Source organism: Acomys russatus, chromosome 24 (assembly GCF_903995435.1).
Source record: "Acomys russatus chromosome 24, mAcoRus1.1, whole genome shotgun sequence".
Lineage (NCBI taxonomy): Eukaryota > Metazoa > Chordata > Mammalia > Rodentia > Muridae > Acomys > Acomys russatus.
Genome location: NC_067160.1, coordinates 58632105 through 58650201, shown reverse-complemented (window position 1 = coordinate 58650201; position 18097 = coordinate 58632105). Strand labels below are relative to the sequence as shown.

General features: G+C 53.5%; 1 protein-coding gene across 1 annotated transcript in view; it reads left to right on the top strand.

Moving 5' to 3' along the window:
* Window positions 1-13528, top strand: part of Notch1 (notch receptor 1) — a 47825-nt gene extending 34297 nt beyond the window's left edge. The window contains exons 24-34 of the mRNA XM_051166899.1: window positions 38-150; window positions 979-1550; window positions 1745-2146; window positions 3997-4145; window positions 5094-5310; window positions 5461-5548; window positions 5639-5804; window positions 6905-7203; window positions 8677-8824; window positions 8909-9006; window positions 10410-13528. Of these exons, the coding sequence (XP_051022856.1) occupies window positions 38-150; window positions 979-1550; window positions 1745-2146; window positions 3997-4145; window positions 5094-5310; window positions 5461-5548; window positions 5639-5804; window positions 6905-7203; window positions 8677-8824; window positions 8909-9006; window positions 10410-11855 (3698 nt within the window). The 3' untranslated portion in view covers window positions 11856-13528. The remainder of the gene's footprint in view (window positions 1-37; window positions 151-978; window positions 1551-1744; window positions 2147-3996; window positions 4146-5093; window positions 5311-5460; window positions 5549-5638; window positions 5805-6904; window positions 7204-8676; window positions 8825-8908; window positions 9007-10409) is intronic.
* Window positions 13529-18097: the final 4569 nt, after the last annotated feature.

Genomic DNA, 18097 nt, shown 5'->3' with positions numbered 1-18097 from the left:
GTCCGCAGGGCTGGCTCCTTACTGTGCCCTCACACAGGACGCCGCTGCGAGTCAGTCATCAATGGCTGCAGGGGCAAGCCATGCAAGAATGGAGGTGTCTGTGCCGTGGCCTCCAACACCGCCCGCGGATTCATCTGCAGGTGCCCTGCGGTAGGTGCCCCTGGCCCTGTGCAGCTGCCAGGGTTCCTGGTCTGAGGGTTCCTGGGGCCCCTGGCTCTTATGTTGGGTAGACCTATCCCACACCCACCCTCACCCTGAGTAGGTCAGCTCAGCCTGAAGGCCTCTAGCAGAGGCTAGGGACCAGGTCCCATGCTTCCTCATGTCCGCTCCCTTGACCCATTCATAAAGCCTGAGTGAGCAGGACACATCCATGCCTATAGTCTCAGTGCTCTGGAGGCCGAGGCTGAAAGACTGCCCTGTATTCCAGGTACCTTAGGCTACAGAACAAGACCCTGTTTAGAGATGATTTACTGCTGTGCTGTGTTGGAAACCTAGGTCCTCACAAACGCCAGGCAGATGTTCCGCCACTGAGTGCCGGCCCACCTTTCTTGAGTACATGTTCATTTTAGAGCAGTTTTACATTTGCCTGAGGACTTAGCAGGAAAGCCAGGTCCCCGCCCTGCCTGCCCTTTCCTATGGTTGCCACCTTGCATGGACAGGGTTGAGGGTCACACTCTGAGCTGGCACTAATGTGCAGTATTTGCCCTGGGTCTTGACACTCAGGGCTCTGTACACATATAATATACCAATGTCAGCCTGGGGTTTCATGGCTCTAAAACCTGCCTGATCAGCCATTCCTCCGATTTGAAGCCCTTGGCAATCCTGACTTTCTAAGGGTGAGGATGTCTCGGGGGGCCTGACTGAGGAGAGGCTAGGGTCACGTTTCACAGGTCACGAGATGCAGCCAGGCCTAGGCTGGGGTGCACGGTGTCCCTGAACCCACGCACCCTGATCCAGTGCGCCATCCTCTCTCCCCAGGGCTTCGAGGGCGCCACCTGTGAGAACGATGCCCGCACTTGTGGCAGCTTGCGCTGCCTCAACGGTGGTACATGTATCTCAGGCCCACGCAGTCCCACCTGCCTGTGCCTGGGCTCCTTCACCGGCCCTGAGTGTCAGTTCCCGGCCAGCAGCCCCTGTGTGGGGAGCAACCCTTGCTACAACCAGGGTACCTGTGAGCCCACCTCCGAGAGCCCTTTTTACCGCTGTCTGTGCCCCGCCAAGTTCAACGGGCTGCTGTGCCACATCCTGGACTACAGCTTCACAGGTGGGGCTGGCCGCGACATTCCCCCGCCGCAGATTGAGGAGGCCTGCGAGCTGCCCGAGTGCCAGGAGGAAGCTGGCAACAAGATCTGCAACCTGCAGTGTAACAATCACGCATGTGGCTGGGACGGCGGAGACTGCTCCCTCAACTTCAATGACCCTTGGAAGAACTGCACACAGTCCCTGCAGTGCTGGAAGTATTTCAGTGATGGCCACTGTGACAGCCAGTGCAACTCAGCCGGCTGCCTTTTTGATGGCTTCGACTGCCAGCTCGCCGAGGGACAGTGCAAGTAAGTCAGGCTGGGTAGCTTCAGGGTCCCGGGGCTCAGCAGGCATCTGGGGGAGGACCAAACGGAACATCAGGATGTGTATTCCCACCAAAGGGGTGGTGCACCAGGCACGCTTCCCATGTCTGGTCCAGTCAGGGTGTATTTGAGACCCTCCAGCTGGGATGGGACTGAGTGTGTCCTCTGCCTCCCCTCAGCCCCCTGTATGACCAGTACTGCAAGGACCACTTCAGCGACGGCCATTGTGACCAGGGCTGCAACAGTGCCGAGTGCGAGTGGGACGGGCTAGACTGTGCGGAGCATGTGCCCGAGCGGCTGGCGGCTGGCACGTTGGTGTTGGTGGTGCTGCTCCCGCCTGAACAGCTACGAAACAACTCCTTCCACTTCCTGCGGGAGCTCAGCCACGTGCTGCACACCAATGTGGTCTTCAAGCGCGATGCGCAAGGCCAGCAGATGATCTTCCCCTACTACGGTCGCGAGGAAGAGCTGCGCAAACACCCGATCAAGCGTTCCGCGGTGGGTTGGGCCACCTCTTCGCTGCTTCCTGGCACCAGTGGTGGGCGCCGGCGCAGGGAGCTGGACCCCATGGACATCCGTGGGTGAGTGAGACCCAGATCCTGGGGCTGTGAGCTGTTCCCCAGTGTCTCCCTGGGTCCTCTGATCAGCTCAACCCTGGAGATGACCTCTGACAAAGTGGTATTCATTCACCTTCCTTTATGGTCAGAAAGGACGTGGGATGCTGAGAGCATCCATCTCCCGGTACCTGGCAGGCTGCACTGATTTCTCCAGCATGTGGTTTTGAGGCGCCACTCAGTACCAGGCGCTGAGGACCAAGCTAATTAAAGCTTCTAGGGTGCCCCCTGGGTTTGAATCATCCTAGACCGATTCTGCACCTCAGTCTCTACAGCCCCTATCCATAGTGCAGAGAAGGCAGTTGGGGGGATGCCGCAGGTACCTGTTGCTAAGCCTTGAAGGGCGAGGAGATGAAGGTGGCAGTGAGGAAGCACAAACAAGGGCATCTCTAGGATGCTGCACAAAACGATCTGGGGATGGGCAGAGAAGCACTAGCCAGGCCTGGTGTGTCACCCTCCACATCCTCCATTTGGAGGTGCTGGGAGCCTGCCACCTATTTCTCTTTGAGCATCTTTGAGCTTGGTGACACATCTCCTGACCTCAACGGTTCCTACTCCTGGTTTTCTTGGCATGGGTTCTGGTAAAGGTCAGAAATGCATTGTCCCCTGGAAGCTGTATTAGAGCCCTATGTCTGAGAGGCCAGTGCCTGAGAGTGGGTGACTTGGTTGGCATGAAGAGTCATGGCTGTCTGGCATCTGAGGCTGCTGTTGCCTCAGGCCACTCCCTGGGGAGTCCTGAGGAATAAGCCACAATTGCATCCCTGTGGGCACCAGGCACTGCTCTCAAGAGGGCCCTGGATGCCTAAAGACATTCTCTGTTCTCTGAGGTGAAGGAAACGGGTGCTGCGGCACCTAAGGGGCAAAGCTGGACAGATGCAGGACAGAAGGACGAGCCCCTGCTGAGGGTGAAACACTGGGGCTGCAGGGAGATGTTCCCATTGCAGCGCGATTGCTGTCCAGTGTGCTCGCTGGGTCAGGGTGATAGGTCAAGGTCAGAGCTGGTGCGCAGGCAGCATGTTGGAAGGTCAGGGTGATAGGTCAGGGTCAGAGCCGGTGTGAAGGCAGCATGCTAGCGGGTATCTGACCTCACTGTGTCGTGTGTGACCTCACTGTGTCATGTGTGCTCTCAGCTGTAGGTCAGGGTCAGAGCTGGTGCGCAGGCAGCATGTTGGAGGGTCAGGGTGATAGGTCAGGGTCAGAGCCAGTGTGAAGGCAGCATGCTAGCGGGTATCTGACCTCACTGTGTCGTGTGTGACCTCACTGTGTCATGTGTGCTCTCAGCTGTAGGTCAGGGTTAGAGCTGGTGTGCAGGCAGCATGCTGGAGGGTATCTGACCTCACTGTGTTGTGTGTGTCCTCATTGTGTCACGTGTGACCTCAGCTGTAGGTCAGGGTTAGAGCTGGTGTGCAGGCAGCATGCTGGAGGGTATCTGACCTCACTGTGTTGTGTGTGTCCTCATTGTGTCACGTGTGACCTCACTATGTCACATGTGTCCTCACTGTGTCACATGTGACCACACTGTGTCACGTGTGATCTCACTTTGTTGTGTGTGACCACACTGTGTCGAGTGTGACCACACTGTGTCACGTGTGACTTCACTGTGTTGCATGTGACCTCACTATGTCACATGTGTCCTCACTGTGTTGTGTGTGACCACACTGTGTTGTGTGTGACCACACTGTGTCACATATGATCTTACTGTGTTGTTTGTGACCTCACTATGTCATGTGTGACCACAGTGTCGCGTGTGATCTTACTGTGTTGTTTGTGACCTCACTGTGTCCTGTGTGACCTCACTGTGTCCTGTGTGTCCTCAGCTCCATCGTCTACCTGGAGATCGACAACCGGCAGTGTGTCCAGTCATCCTCGCAGTGTTTCCAGAGTGCCACCGATGTGGCCGCCTTTCTGGGCGCGCTTGCCTCACTTGGCAACCTCAATATTCCCTACAAGATCGAGGCCGTAAAGAGTGAGTGATCGTGGTTGCAAAGATGGCTCAGTGATTAAGAACACTGGCTGCTCTTGCAGAGGACCTGGGTTCAAGTCCCCTTACCCACGTGGCATTTTTTTTTTTTTTTCATAACTATCCGTAACTCCAATTCCAGGGCATCCGACACCTTCTGACCTCTGTAGGCACCAGGCATGCACAGGGTTCACAGACATACATGCAAGCAAAACACCCATATACATTTTTTTAAATGTTTCGATGTGACGGCTCCTCCCCCCACCCCCAGCCGTGCTTCTTCAGGGATGGGTTGCTTGGGTGGAGGAGGGAGAGTCTGTCTGGGAGGGCCACAGGCAGGCAGACTGTCTCTCCTCGTGCCAGCTGCCCTCCAGAGCTCAGAAAGTGCTCTTCTGGAATTTTTTTTTTTTGATGGCCTTCCCTCCTTGTGGATGGTGGCAGCCATAAGTAAAAGCTGTCCCCTTGGATGTATGCCTACACCAGAAAGTGGGGGGGAATTTTTTTCTCTTTACCCCTGATTTTTCTTTGTTGGGTATTATTTCAAAATCATTACCAGTTTTTTTTTTTTTTTGGTGGGTTTTTTTTTTAAGAGAGAGAGAGAGAGAGAAATTGATCGGTGTCATGTGAAGTGTTGAAGTTTGTATCTTGAAAATCCCCCTAAATCCTTTGTCTTAACAGCTCAATGCGAGCGCAGCGATTTGAAGTTCACTAATCCTCCTCCTCGGAAAGGGAGAAGTGAGCGCTGTCTCCAGACAGATCGGGCTGGTGCAGGAGAGAATTTAGCGATAGTTTGCAATTCTGATTAATCACGTAGAAAATGACCTTATTTTGGGGGGTGGGATGGAGGCGAGTGGGTGAGGAGGCACTGGCCGTGGAGCCAGTCCGCCGCCCCCCACCGGCCCACAGCATCACCACGCCTGACGTGGGGTGCTTGCCTGCCTCCCCTGCCCGCAGGTGAGACGGTGGAGCCTCCGCTGCCCTCGCAGCTGCACCTCATGTACGTGGCTGCGGCAGCCTTCGTGCTCCTGTTCTTTGTGGGCTGTGGGGTGCTGCTGTCCCGCAAGCGCCGGCGGCAGCATGGCCAGCTCTGGTTCCCTGAGGGTTTCAAAGTGTCAGAGGCCAGCAAGAAGAAGCGGAGAGAACCCCTTGGGGAGGACTCTGTGGGCCTCAAGTGAGTAGATACTGCTCCTCGCGCCCCCCCCCCCCCGCCTTGTGTGTGTTGGGGACGGTGACTGGCAGGGTCGGTGGGGGATACTCAGCACCTCCCGTAGGCCCAAAGGCCCATCCAGGCCTGGGCTCACCTCCCTACTCCCACAACCAGGCCCCTGAAAAATGCGTCAGATGGTGCCCTGATGGACGACAATCAGAACGAATGGGGGGACGAAGATCTGGAGACCAAGAAGTTCCGGGTGAGTCCAGTGGGCTCCCAGGGTTCCCTGGGTGGCCCCTCCCACTTGGGCCCCAAGTGACAAGGCTCCGCTTACTCTGTCCAAATTCAGTTTGAGGAGCCAGTGGTTCTTCCTGACCTGGATGACCAGACTGACCATCGGCAGTGGACCCAGCAGCACCTGGACGCTGCTGACCTGCGCATGTCTGCCATGGCTCCAACACCGCCTCAGGGTGAGGTGGATGCTGACTGCATGGATGTCAACGTCCGGGGACCAGGTAAGGCCACCAGAGACACACTCACACGTCCCCTAGCGTGGACTTAGAGGCCAGTAGGACTTGAGAAGGGTTGGGTCCCCGGATAGCTCTGCCTGTCGAAGCAGCACCCTCTCCCCTGAGCTGACCGCCAGGCTCCCGCTACCCCCAAAGTATACTCTTTCATGAAATGCTGCTTTGCGAAAGTCAAAGTGTTTATTTGTTCATTCCCTTTGGTTTTTGAGACAGAGTCTTACTCTATAGGCCAGGCCAGCCCCAAATATGATTTTTTTGTCTCAGCTTCCAGTATACTGGGATTATAGGTGTGGCCTCCATGCCTGGCTAAAGTGTTGACTTTCCAAATTATATGCATATATAAGTATATGTGTATATATATATATATATAAGATATATTTTATGTGCATGGTTCCGCCTACATATGTCTGTGTGTACTGTGCCTGCCTAGTGCCTGTGGAAATTCGTAGAGGCCATTGGATCTCTTGGAAATGGAGTTACAGATGGTTGTTAGCAGCCATATGGGTGCTGGAGATTGAACTTAGGTCCTCTGGAAGAGCAGCCACTGCTCTTAACCACCGGGCCATCGCTCCAGCCTTTATTTTATATTTTTAAGCATTTATTCATTTGAGTGCAAGGGGGCACACGTGTACCACAGTGCACATGTGGAGGTCAGAGGACAGCATACTTGAGTTGGCTCTCTCCTTCTACCATGTGGACCCCAGGGATCAGAGTCAGGCCGTCAGGCTTGGCAACAAAGGCCTTCCCCTACTGAGCGAGCCATCTCATTTGCCCACTGTTGCCCAACGTACATTTTTCTTGTTTTTTTCCTGAGTAGGTCTTTGATGAAAGGTATCTTGGGCAGGTCAGGGAGTAAAACTGGAGGGGGGGTCTCGGTCACCCCATCAGTGCAGGTTGGCAGCTAGATGGGGGTCCTGCCCTGCAGGAACTCCGGGTGCCTTCAACAGCCCCAGTAGCCGCTGTGTGCTGAGAGGCGTATCTGTCCACACAGCTGTCCCAGGGCTGCCACGCCATGGATGGGTACTGACCCTCCCTGAGGCTGACCCCTGCCCCGCCCACACCCACGCGTGTCTCTGTCCTCTCTGCAGATGGTTTCACCCCACTCATGATCGCCTCCTGCAGTGGAGGGGGCCTCGAGACAGGCAACAGTGAAGAAGAAGAGGAAGATGCGCCTGCTGTCATCTCCGATTTCATCTACCAGGGTGCCAGCTTGCACAACCAGACAGACCGCACAGGGGAGACCGCGCTGCACCTGGCTGCCCGGTACTCTCGTTCAGATGCTGCCAAGCGCTTGCTGGAGGCCAGTGCAGATGCCAACATCCAAGACAACATGGGACGCACCCCATTGCATGCAGCAGTGTCTGCGGATGCTCAGGGTGTCTTCCAGGTACGTGGCACTGCATCCTTGGGGCCGTTGACCTTGTCTGGGGCAGTGGTCTGGATGGCATGGGCCCTGCGAGCCCTAATTTCAAGTGTGACTGGGCAGGGATAGCTAGCACCTCCTTATTGGAACCGAGCTTTGAAAGAAGTCCAGGTTATGAAGGGCATCAAGCCCCAGCTGTGTGCTTCTGGGCAACCTGGCTGATGGGCGGAGGGGGTGGGGGGGCTCCTTCCTACCCTCAGTAAGACCCTTCAGTCCCAAGGCTCCACCTGAGTGCGGCAGCCTTTGCAGCCTAGTCCCAGCCCACTGAGCTGTGGCTGCAGGCATAGCCCATGGCGGCAGGAAGAGAGCTTTAGAGGCCGCTGGTCTTGGCCTGCAAACCTATCTTCTGACTTTGCCTGGAAGCCTGGAGCCAGCCAGAGTGGATTTAGGGATTTAGCTGCCTGAGTCTCCAGGGACCATCCCTAGTAGTTGCTCCTGCGTGTTGCCAGGCAGTGACCCCTGCTACCAGGCCCCATCCTCTATGCCAGCCTGGAGCAGGCCCAATGGGGGCATAGACCAGGTGTTAAAAAAACTTGCCATTTAACTATTTCTTTTTTTTTTTTTTTTTTTTTTTTTTAATTTTATTTATTGCATATGAGTGCTTTACAGAAGAGGGCAGCAGATCTCATTATAGATGGTTGTGAGCCACCATGTGGTTTCTGGGAATTGAACTCAGGACCTCTTGAAGAGCAGGTGACGCTCTTAACCACTGAGCCATCTCTCCGGCCCATTTAACTATTTCTTAACTTGAGCAACACATCATCAATCTGCAGATGAAATTTAAACAAGACAGGGCTGTATACACTTAACCCAGCACATTGGAATCTGAGAGGATTGTGAACACAAGGCTAGCCTGGTCTTTACAGAAAGACCTCTATTTCAAAAACAGCAGAGAGAGGTTGAGATCAGCCACAGGATACATTGAACCCAGAGCAGGCCCTGCCTGGTGTACAGCTCTCAGCATGGCCTGCTTTGCTTGCACAGACAGATGTTCAGATGCCTGCTTTGCAGGACTCCAGGCAGTGCTGAGAGTCCTTACCCGGGCCACCATCCCACTCCTCCCACCTGTGATCCAAGCTGGGACTTTTAGCAGTTCCAAGTATGGCTATGGGCCGTGAGCAGGATTCCCAGCCTGGTTACCCTCCCCTCCGTCCCGCACACCAGGCAGAAGTTTGACTCCTTTAACCTGGAGGTGGTTCTGACAGCCATGACCATAAGACGAGGCCACATGTGGTACCAGTGAGTCCCCACTGTCACCAGGGGCTGGGGTAGGAACCCTAGCCCCTCCTGCACGTTGAGGGTAGCTCCCTAGCGGCCCATCTTCCCCAGGGGCTCATCCGAGTCATGGGAACAGCTGAACCCAGTCCAGGTGTTGGTTCCTAGAGCTTGGGGGCTTGTGTTTGGAGCACTCCGCCTGAATTCATCCCCGCCTTCCAGATCCTGCTCCGGAACAGAGCCACCGATCTGGATGCCCGGATGCATGATGGCACAACCCCACTGATCCTGGCTGCGCGCTTGGCCGTGGAAGGCATGCTAGAGGACCTCATCAACTCGCATGCTGACGTCAATGCTGTGGATGACCTAGGTAGGCCCAAGCTACAGCCCAGCCACTGAGGACCGTAGCCAGTCCCTGGTCTGGTCTGACCGCTCTCCTTGCGTCCCTTTCCAGGCAAGTCGGCCTTGCACTGGGCAGCCGCAGTGAACAACGTGGATGCTGCAGTTGTCCTCCTGAAGAACGGAGCCAACAAAGATATGCAGAACAACAAAGTAAGCAGAGGGGCTGCCTCGGCTGCAGGGGCATGACCGGGACTCCCGGGCAGCCGAATGTGGACCACCAGAGTGTCTGGGACACAGCTGATTTTTCTGATGCCTCCCAAGTGTAGGGGCTGGGACAACAGCAGATAAAGTAACTCATGCTCTTGCTGGAGATGATAAGACAGCAAGCTGTCGCTGTCCTGCGTCACTGTTACTTGAATCTTGTCTTCTGTTCCTCTCTGTCCCTGGGGGAGGAGGGGGAATGGTGACCCTAGGGGTTCAGGATTGGCGCAGGGACTGGGGTGGATGGCTCTGTTCTCAAGGCCTGCAAGGCCCCTGGCCTGGCCTACGACTGCTGTCCTCCCTTTTTGGAGATACAGAAACTATGCTGAGCTGGGCTTCATCTCTCCTTCTTGCCTCCCAGTGTCTCTGTTTGTCTACAGCTAGTTATGTCTTCAGGACTCTGCTTAGCTGCTCAGGAGGGCAGGGTTTGTGCCTCCTTTACCAGCTCCGCCCCAGATTGGGAAATGCATCAGGGGTCAGGCTCCTGGGCATTGCTGCTGGACACAGGCTCTCCACAGTCCAGGCTGGCCCAGTGGTTCTAAAGAGAATCAGAGCCTGGTGGATGGCTCTCTTGGCTCCTGGGGCCCTTATAGTCCTCACAGAGAGGCGTGGTTATGTCCACCAGGCAGAGCAGGCCCGGAAGGAGCTGAGATGTCATAGCCACTGCTGACCCTTTGGACAGGAAGTGCCTTAAAGGCTCCTGAGTCCTAAAGTTGTAATGATTTGCACCTGCATTTTGGGGAGGAGGGTAAAGGGCACACAGTTAATTTGGCAGTCTGACCCCACACAGGGGAAGCCCTATGGTTTAGCACAGAGGGTCCCACAGACCTTCTCTGGGGGTGTGAGGTGATATAGCTAGGGTCTGTTTTTTAAAAAGGGGGGTGCAGGTGTATATGTAGGCAGAGCACTGTATACATAATAAATAAATAAAATCTTTTTTTTTTAAAGGGAGGGGGAGGGAGGCTGGAGAGATGGCTCAGTGGTTAAGAGCACTGACTACTCTTCCAGAGGACCTGGGTTCAATTCCCAGCACCCAGATGGCAGTTCACAACTGTCTGTAACTCCAAGATCTGACACTTTTCACACATCTTAGCACCAGGAAACTGAGACAGGATGATACTGAGGTCCAGGCCATCTTGAGCAACACAGGGAGGCCCCACTACAAACCCTCCTCTCCCCAGGCCTGGTTGGCTAGGATGTTTGGATCTAGATAGGCCTCTCCCACTGTGAAAAGAGGAAGAGGAACTGCTGCTTCCCTAGCACCTCCTCCCGGGTTGTCCATCTTGAGTGACTGAGCAGGTTCTATATACCAGGCCCAGCTCCCTCACGTGCCTCCTGTCCATGTCCTACAGGAGGAGACACCCCTGTTCCTGGCGGCCCGTGAGGGCAGCTATGAGACTGCCAAGGTGTTGCTGGACCACTTTGCCAACCGGGACATCACAGATCACATGGACCGGTTGCCACGGGACATTGCGCAGGAGCGCATGCACCATGATATCGTGCGGCTACTGGATGAGTACAACCTGGTGCGCAGCCCACAGCTGCACGGCACTGCCCTGGGTGGCACGCCCACCCTGTCTCCCACCCTCTGCTCGCCCAACGGCTACCTAGGCAACCTCAAGTCTGCCACCCAGGGCAAGAAGGCCCGGAAGCCCAGCACCAAAGGGCTGGCCTGTGGCAGCAAGGAAGCTAAGGACCTCAAGGCTCGGAGGAAGAAGTCCCAGGATGGCAAGGGCTGCCTGTTGGACAGCTCGAGCATGCTGTCGCCTGTGGACTCCCTCGAGTCACCCCACGGCTACTTGTCAGATGTGGCCTCGCCACCCCTCCTCCCCTCCCCATTCCAGCAGTCTCCGTCCATGCCTCTCAGCCACCTGCCTGGCATGCCCGACACCCACCTGGGCATCAGCCACTTGAATGTGGCGGCCAAGCCTGAGATGGCAGCACTGGCTGGAGGCAGCCGGCTGGCCTTTGAGCCACCCCCACCACGCCTCTCCCACCTGCCTGTAGCCTCCAGCGCCAGCACAGTGCTGAGTACCAATGGCACAGGGGCTATGAATTTCACCGTGGGTGCGCCTGCAAGCTTGAATGGCCAGTGTGAGTGGCTTCCCCGGCTGCAGAACGGCATAGTGCCTGGCCAGTACAACCCTCTCCGGCCAGGTGTGACATCGGGCACGCTGAGCACCCAGGCAGCTGGTCTCCAACATGGCATGATGGGCCCACTACACAGCAGCCTCTCCACCAATACTTTGTCCCCGATTATCTACCAGGGCTTGCCCAACACTCGGCTGGCTACACAGCCACACCTGGTGCAGACCCAGCAGGTGCAGCCACAGAACTTACAGATCCAGCCTCCGAACCTGCAACCACCATCTCAGCCACACCTCAGTGTGAGCTCGGCAGCCAATGGGCATCTGGGCCGGAGCTTCCTGGGTGGGGAGCCAAGCCAGGCCGACGTGCAGCCCCTGGGCCCCAGCAGTCTGCCTGTGCACACCATCCTTCCCCAGGAGAGCCAGGCCCTGCCCACATCACTGCCATCCTCAATGGTCCCACCCATGACCACTACCCAGTTCCTGACCCCTCCTTCCCAGCACAGCTACTCATCCTCGCCTGTGGACAACACCCCCAGCCACCAGCTGCAGGTGCCAGAGCACCCCTTCCTCACCCCATCCCCCGAGTCCCCTGACCAGTGGTCCAGCTCCTCCCCGCATTCCAACATCTCTGATTGGTCCGAGGGCATCTCCAGCCCGCCCACCAGCATGCCGTCCCAGATCACCCACATTCCAGAGGCATTTAAGTAAACAGTGATGCGGGATGCGGGACCCCAGCTTCCGTTCCCAAGCCCTGTTGGGAGTTGTTTCCAGTGCTCCAGGATGCCGGGGCAACCAAAGGAGCCTTTTTTTAAAAAAATGTTTTTATACGAAGTAAGAGGACAAGAATTTCCATTTTTTTTTTTTTTTAGTATTTATTTATGTACTTTTATTTTCCACAGAAACACTGCCTTTTTATTTATATGTATTGTTTTCTATGGCACTAGGGAAAACATATCTGTTCCAAGAAAATAAACTAGTTCTCAGAGCCTTGATTTTCCTGGTCAGGGTGAAGTTCCCTGTGTGTTTGTAAAATATGAACAAGGATTCATGATTTGTAAATGCTGTTTATTTATTGATTGCTTCTTTCCAAAATTGAAAAAAAAAATTGACAGGAGAAGGGAAGCTGGAAACTGCCATGGCCCGAATTGAATTCCCCCACTGCCCAGATGCCTGCCACCCCACACCCACTGCCCTCCTCCCTGTGTCACCTGGGAGTTGTAGATGTGTTTAGAAACAGGCCAAGACCTTGAACCTTAGGCACATGGATTAGTTTTGTATCTAAAACAGGAGACAAGTAAAAATGATGTGGTTTATACTGTTTCTAAAGCCACCAGTGTGGGTTTAAAGAAGTGTCCTTGGCATGTGCAGATGTGCTACGCAGGGCCTGTCAAGAAACTTCCGGATTCAGTGCTCCACAGTGGTGTTTATGGGACTTGGGAGTATTTCTCCCTGCCAGGCCCCACTGTCCTCTTCCTGACTTCTTGAGCCAGTGAGCCATGCAGGGTATGGTGCCTCCTTGGACTGTTCCTGTGGTGCCTCACCATCACTCCTTGAACAGGACCATGCAAACGGAGCTAAGGATGGACAGTTCTGCCTGGACCTGGGCTCCCAAGACCTGACCGCCAAAGGGCTCCAGTGTGCATTGTGGAATTGCCAGAGTAGCCTGCACTGAGACCTCAAGAAAATCTGGGCTGTGTGGCCTCTGATCCCACAACTGCCCTGGGTGGGGACACGCCTTGAGTGTGCTGGAATGTGGGTGGAGCCTGCTCCTGGGCCACCCTTCCCGGTTCAGGGTGGCGCTCAGCAGATTCTTGCAGTATCAAGTATAAGCCTGTGGCAGAGTAAGTATCTGTAAATACATGTTTAAAGGTGGATTTTGTTTAAAAAATCTAAAGGAACAAGTCTGTCCTGTGTCAGGCTGATGAGGAACGTCAGAACGCGTGGCTCAGCTCAGTGTGACCCAGGCCTCGTGACCTGCAGCTGCCGAACCAGTAGCTCCTGAGAGCACAGCCCAGGATGGCTCATCTGCTGCCCACCAAGCCCTCTCCCAACCAGTGTGTGCTGGGGGGCTCGCTCGGGGGCAGCTGCCCACTTCCTCAGGGCAGCTCCTCCCGGCCTTTGCAGGGGGAGAGGTAGTGTCTGTGCCATTCCTAGTAGATATGACCAGACATATCCTAAGATGTTGATTCTTACCGTGTTTTATAAAAGAAAGTGTAGTTTACAGAAAAAAAAAAAAACTTAAAAAAATTATCTACGTGCAAAACTGTAGGTAATGAAAATGATGTATTTTTTTCATCCTTTTTGTTAACTAATTTGCAATAAAAGTGATGCTGATGGTTGCCCACGTTTTGCTATACTTGGAGGGTTGTTTGGCTCACTTTGCAGGGCGGGTGGCAGAGCAAGGGCCACCCAGCACTGACCCAGGCGAAATCCGAACCCTCTCTTACACAGTAGTAATAGAGAACTTGTTCTGGGGGACGTGACTGGCCTCAGGAGCTGCTCAGGAGCCAAGGCACCTTACGCTGTCATGTATCACTATTCTCTGAGCCCAAGAACCCCAAACTTCAAGTTCCGCTGTGCCCTCTTCTTGCAAAGGTCAACCCGCCCCCCTCGCAAAGGTCAACACCCCCCCTCTCCGCTGAGCTTGTTGGCTGCTTATACCTCCCCTCAAAAGGTTGGGAGGCTCATGGGACTCCCAGGACCTTCGCCTGCGGATCCAGCCACCCAGCCACTCCACACTGCCTGGGTTTGCTTGTTTGGTTGGTTGGTTGTTGGTTGGTTGGTTTAGGTTTTGGTTCTTTCAAGGCAAGGCTTCTCTGTGTAGCCTTGGCTGTCCTAGACTTACTTTGTAGACCAGGCTGGCCTCGAACTCACAGCGATCCGCCTGCCTCTGCCTCCTGAGCGCTGGGATTAAAGGCATGCGCCACCACGCCCTGCCACACTGCCTGTTACATGTACACATGAGCTCAGGGAGGGACTAGAGTCTACAGTCTGGGAGGGCTGGTGGAGGCACTCTATCTTCCTGCCTGTGGGAAAGCCAGCCTTTATCCCTGCTGGGTAAAGACTTCCCAATGTGGACTTTTTGCCTCACTAAGTAACCTGTGTTCTGTATGTCAGACCAGTAGATCCATTGGTGCCCTAGTGAACTTTGGTGGAACTGCCCAGAACTGTCTGTTGTGAGGACCTTAGGAGGATGAGTAAGAAATGTTGTCTCCCCTAGGAAGGGATTTTAGCCAGAGAGCTGGTAGTAGGTAGAAGAGAACAAGGGGAGGGAGCCTTGGGGGAGGGAGCCAAGAGAGAAGACAAAGGGAACTGGAGAAACAACAGAGTAGGGTAGCATGTGACAGGTAAGGTAAACCTGGAAAAGTCTATGATCCTAAGAGGTTGAGTACTGCAAAGGCAGGCATCTTAGCCCTGAGAAGAAATCAGCACAGTGCAGGTGTGGATCTTCTCTCTTCCTGCCTGGTCCTCTCTTCTTGGCCCACACGCACCTCCTGGCACACCAAAGACTCTAACCAAAGTGACAGTGGGTAGTGTGATGAGCTCTCCCAGTCTGGCCATCTGAGGACAAGTGTGACTCCATCAAGTTTGGCTGTCCTGTCTTGGGCCCAGTGTTGCACACTGTGATAGCAGAGGGTGCCCGAGGTCCTAGAAGGGATGCTCACACCCAGAATTAGGGTAAGTTGTCTGATTCTTACCCTCAAGGGAAAGGTCTGAGCCAGAATTTTGCCCAGAGAACTCCTAGCACTGCTAACATTGCATCCTGAAATGACAGAGTGGAAAGGGCTTGGCAGGCCCATATGCCAGTGTGTTCTCTACAGCATCAGCCACAATGGCACGTGCAGCCCAACATCTGTCAGATGATAGACATAGGGACCACACTGGGATGGCTGGGCCATGGGGCACACATTTATTTGGACTGGGTTTGGGGTAAATAACATTTGCATTTACAAACCAAAGCAGGGGCCTACCTGTGAGGACAAATCATCTCTAGCCAGTGAGAGCCCAGACTAGAAAAGGCCAAGGGGAAAGGGACCCCTGCCTGCTGCATCAGGACATGAGTCCTTTCTTGCCGTCAGACTCCCATCCAAAGACTGCCTGTTTTTCCTGGCTCTCCAGAATTTGGGCCATGAATGCACTTGGATCTCCAGCTTGCTAGGTACAGCTCTGGAGACTTGCCAACCCCACAGCCATGTGTACCCTTTGGTCCATCTTTCTCTGTATATACCCTAATAAACATTCAGCTGAATATTTTTCATCCATTAAAAGGAACGGAGCTTTGAGACCTATTAAAATGTAGGTGAGCTGTAGGAAGACGAAGAAGCTTCACAAGTAGCCACGTGATTTCATTTTTATGAAATGCCATCTGTAATTAAAACCACAGAGACAGAAAACAGGGTGGCCATTCCTGGGCCTAGGGGAACGGATATGACTGGTGATGGCAGTAAGCTTGATTTTCATGATGAGTAGTGCAGCGGGTAGGAGGCTGCCTGGCACTGTGAAGGCCCCAGACCTGCCAATGCCAGCATTCCATGATCTGCGAGGCTCCTAAAACTAGCAAAGAAATCCAAGCAAAATGTGAACTTTTAGAAGGTTGTCCCCACAGACACAACGACAAGTTCTCTTTTATTTTGTGACAGGATCTTGCTGTGTATCCCAGGTTGGCCTCAAACTCGCCATCCTCCTGCCTCAGTCTCCCAAGTGTTGGGATTCCAGGTGTGCACCACCACACCCAACTCAGCCTAGTACTCTTAATGAGCCTGCCCTTAAAGTCATGAGAAATAAATGAAAAGTAGAAATCAATCTTTTTGAAGGGCCAAGGATGTAGCCCAGTAGTAGTTTGCTTACCATGCACAGAGCTCCAGATTCCATCTCTACAACCAAATAAAGTAATCAGTAAACTGGCCTGGGAGACAACCTTCAAACACTTGTCAGCCTGAGCACCTGGTTCTGAGCCATGTAAAAAAGCTGGGTGTGGTAACATGCTGTGATCCCAGCATTAGCAAGGTGGGAGAGGTGAGACAGGTGGACTCTTGGGGCTCCTTGCCTATCAGTGAGCCTCAATCCCAGTGGGAAACCCTGTCTCAGAAAATAGGGTAGAGGGCTGGGCATTGTGGTGCATGCCTTTTTTTTTTCTTTAAGATTTAGTTATTATTTATACAGTATTCTGCCTACACGTGTGCCTTCCCACCACAAGAAGACACCAGATCTCATGACAGGTGGTTGTAAACCACCATGTGGTTGCTGGGAATTGAACTTGGGACCTTCGGAAGAGCAAATGGTGCTCTTAACCTCTGAGCCATCTCTCCAGCCCGTGGTGCACGCCTTTAATCCCAGCACTTGGGAGGCAGAGGCAGGCAGATCACTGTGAGTTCGAGGCCAGCCCAGTCTACAAAGCGACTCCAGGACAGCCAAGGATACACAGAGAACCCCTGTCTTGAAAAACCTAAAATAAATAAATAAATAAATAAAAATTTTTAAAAAAGAAAATAGGGTAGAGTTGGGCATTGTAGCATCTCTGTGAGTTCCACGCCAGCCTGGTCTACATGGCGAGTTCCAGGACAGCCAAGGGCTAATAGTCTCTGTCTCTAAAGCAAACTTAAAACCAAGATGGAGAACAAGGAAGGCACCCTCTGGCTTCTACATGCCCACTCACATGCATACACCACACACACACACACACACACACACACACACACACAATTTAAGGCCTAAATGGGGGACCCAGCCCAGAGAGAAAAGAGTCTTGTAGCTTCAACCTTCCCTTGTTTAGGGGGAATCCAGGACAGTGGGCTCTGCCATCTCCCAGCAGAAATATTCCAAGACCAAATCCCAAATAGACAGAGGTGTGGAGAGGAGCTCTGTGGCACAGACACACACAGAGGATGACCATACACAAACATGGGAACAGAGGCAACTGGGTGACCTTGGAGCAACCTGCCCTGTGGCACCTGGTCTCAGATATCAGCCAAATTCCTGTGAAGCCAACAAGTGTGTGGGGCTCTAGATTGATCCCAGCTCACCTCTTGGATGCCAAAATCTCCCAGGGATACAGGCCAGTGAGTCCCCTCGGTACTGCCTTTTTCCTACTGATATGACACCTGTGTGGGCAGTTGTATGTCAACTTCACACGCAAACTTGAGTTATCTGAAAGGAGGAAAACTTAATTGAGAAAATGCCTCCATAAGATCTGGCTATAGCTGGGCGTGGTGGCGCACGCCTTTAATCCCAGTACTCAGGAGGCAGAGGCAGGCTGATCGCTGTGAGTTCAAGGCCAGCCTGGTCTACAGAGTGAGTCCAGGACAGCCAAGGCTGTTACACAGAGAAACCCTGTCTTGAGAAACCAAAATACAAAAACAAAACAAAAACAAAAAACCAAAACCAAACAAAACAAAACAACCCCAAAGAAATCTTTAGCTAGGTGGTGGTGGCACATGCCTTTAATCCCAGCACTTGAGAGGCAGAAGCAGGTGGATCTCTGTAAGTTTGAGGCCAGCCTGGTCTACAGAGTAAGTCCAGGACAGCTAGAGCTGTTACACAGAGAAACCCTGTCTTGAAAAACCAAAAAAATAAAATAAATAAATAAATAAAAAAACAAAGAAAGAAAGAAAAGAAAAATATCTGGCTGTAAGGCATTTTCTTAATTAGAAATTAATGAGGGAGGGCCCAGCCTATTGTATGTGGGGCCATCCCTAGGCTGGTAGTCCTGGGTTCTATAAGAAAGCAGGCTGAGCAAGCCATGGGGAGAAAGCCAGTGAGCCACACCCCTCCATGGCCTCTGGAGCAGCTCATGCCTCCAGGTTCCTGCCCTGTGTGAGTTCCTGCCCTGACGTATTTTAATGATGAACTGTATTGTGGAAGTGTAAGCAGAATAAATCCTTTCCAACTTGCTTTTAGGTCATGGTGTTTCGTCGCAGCAATAAAAACCTTAACTAAGATAGCATCCCTCA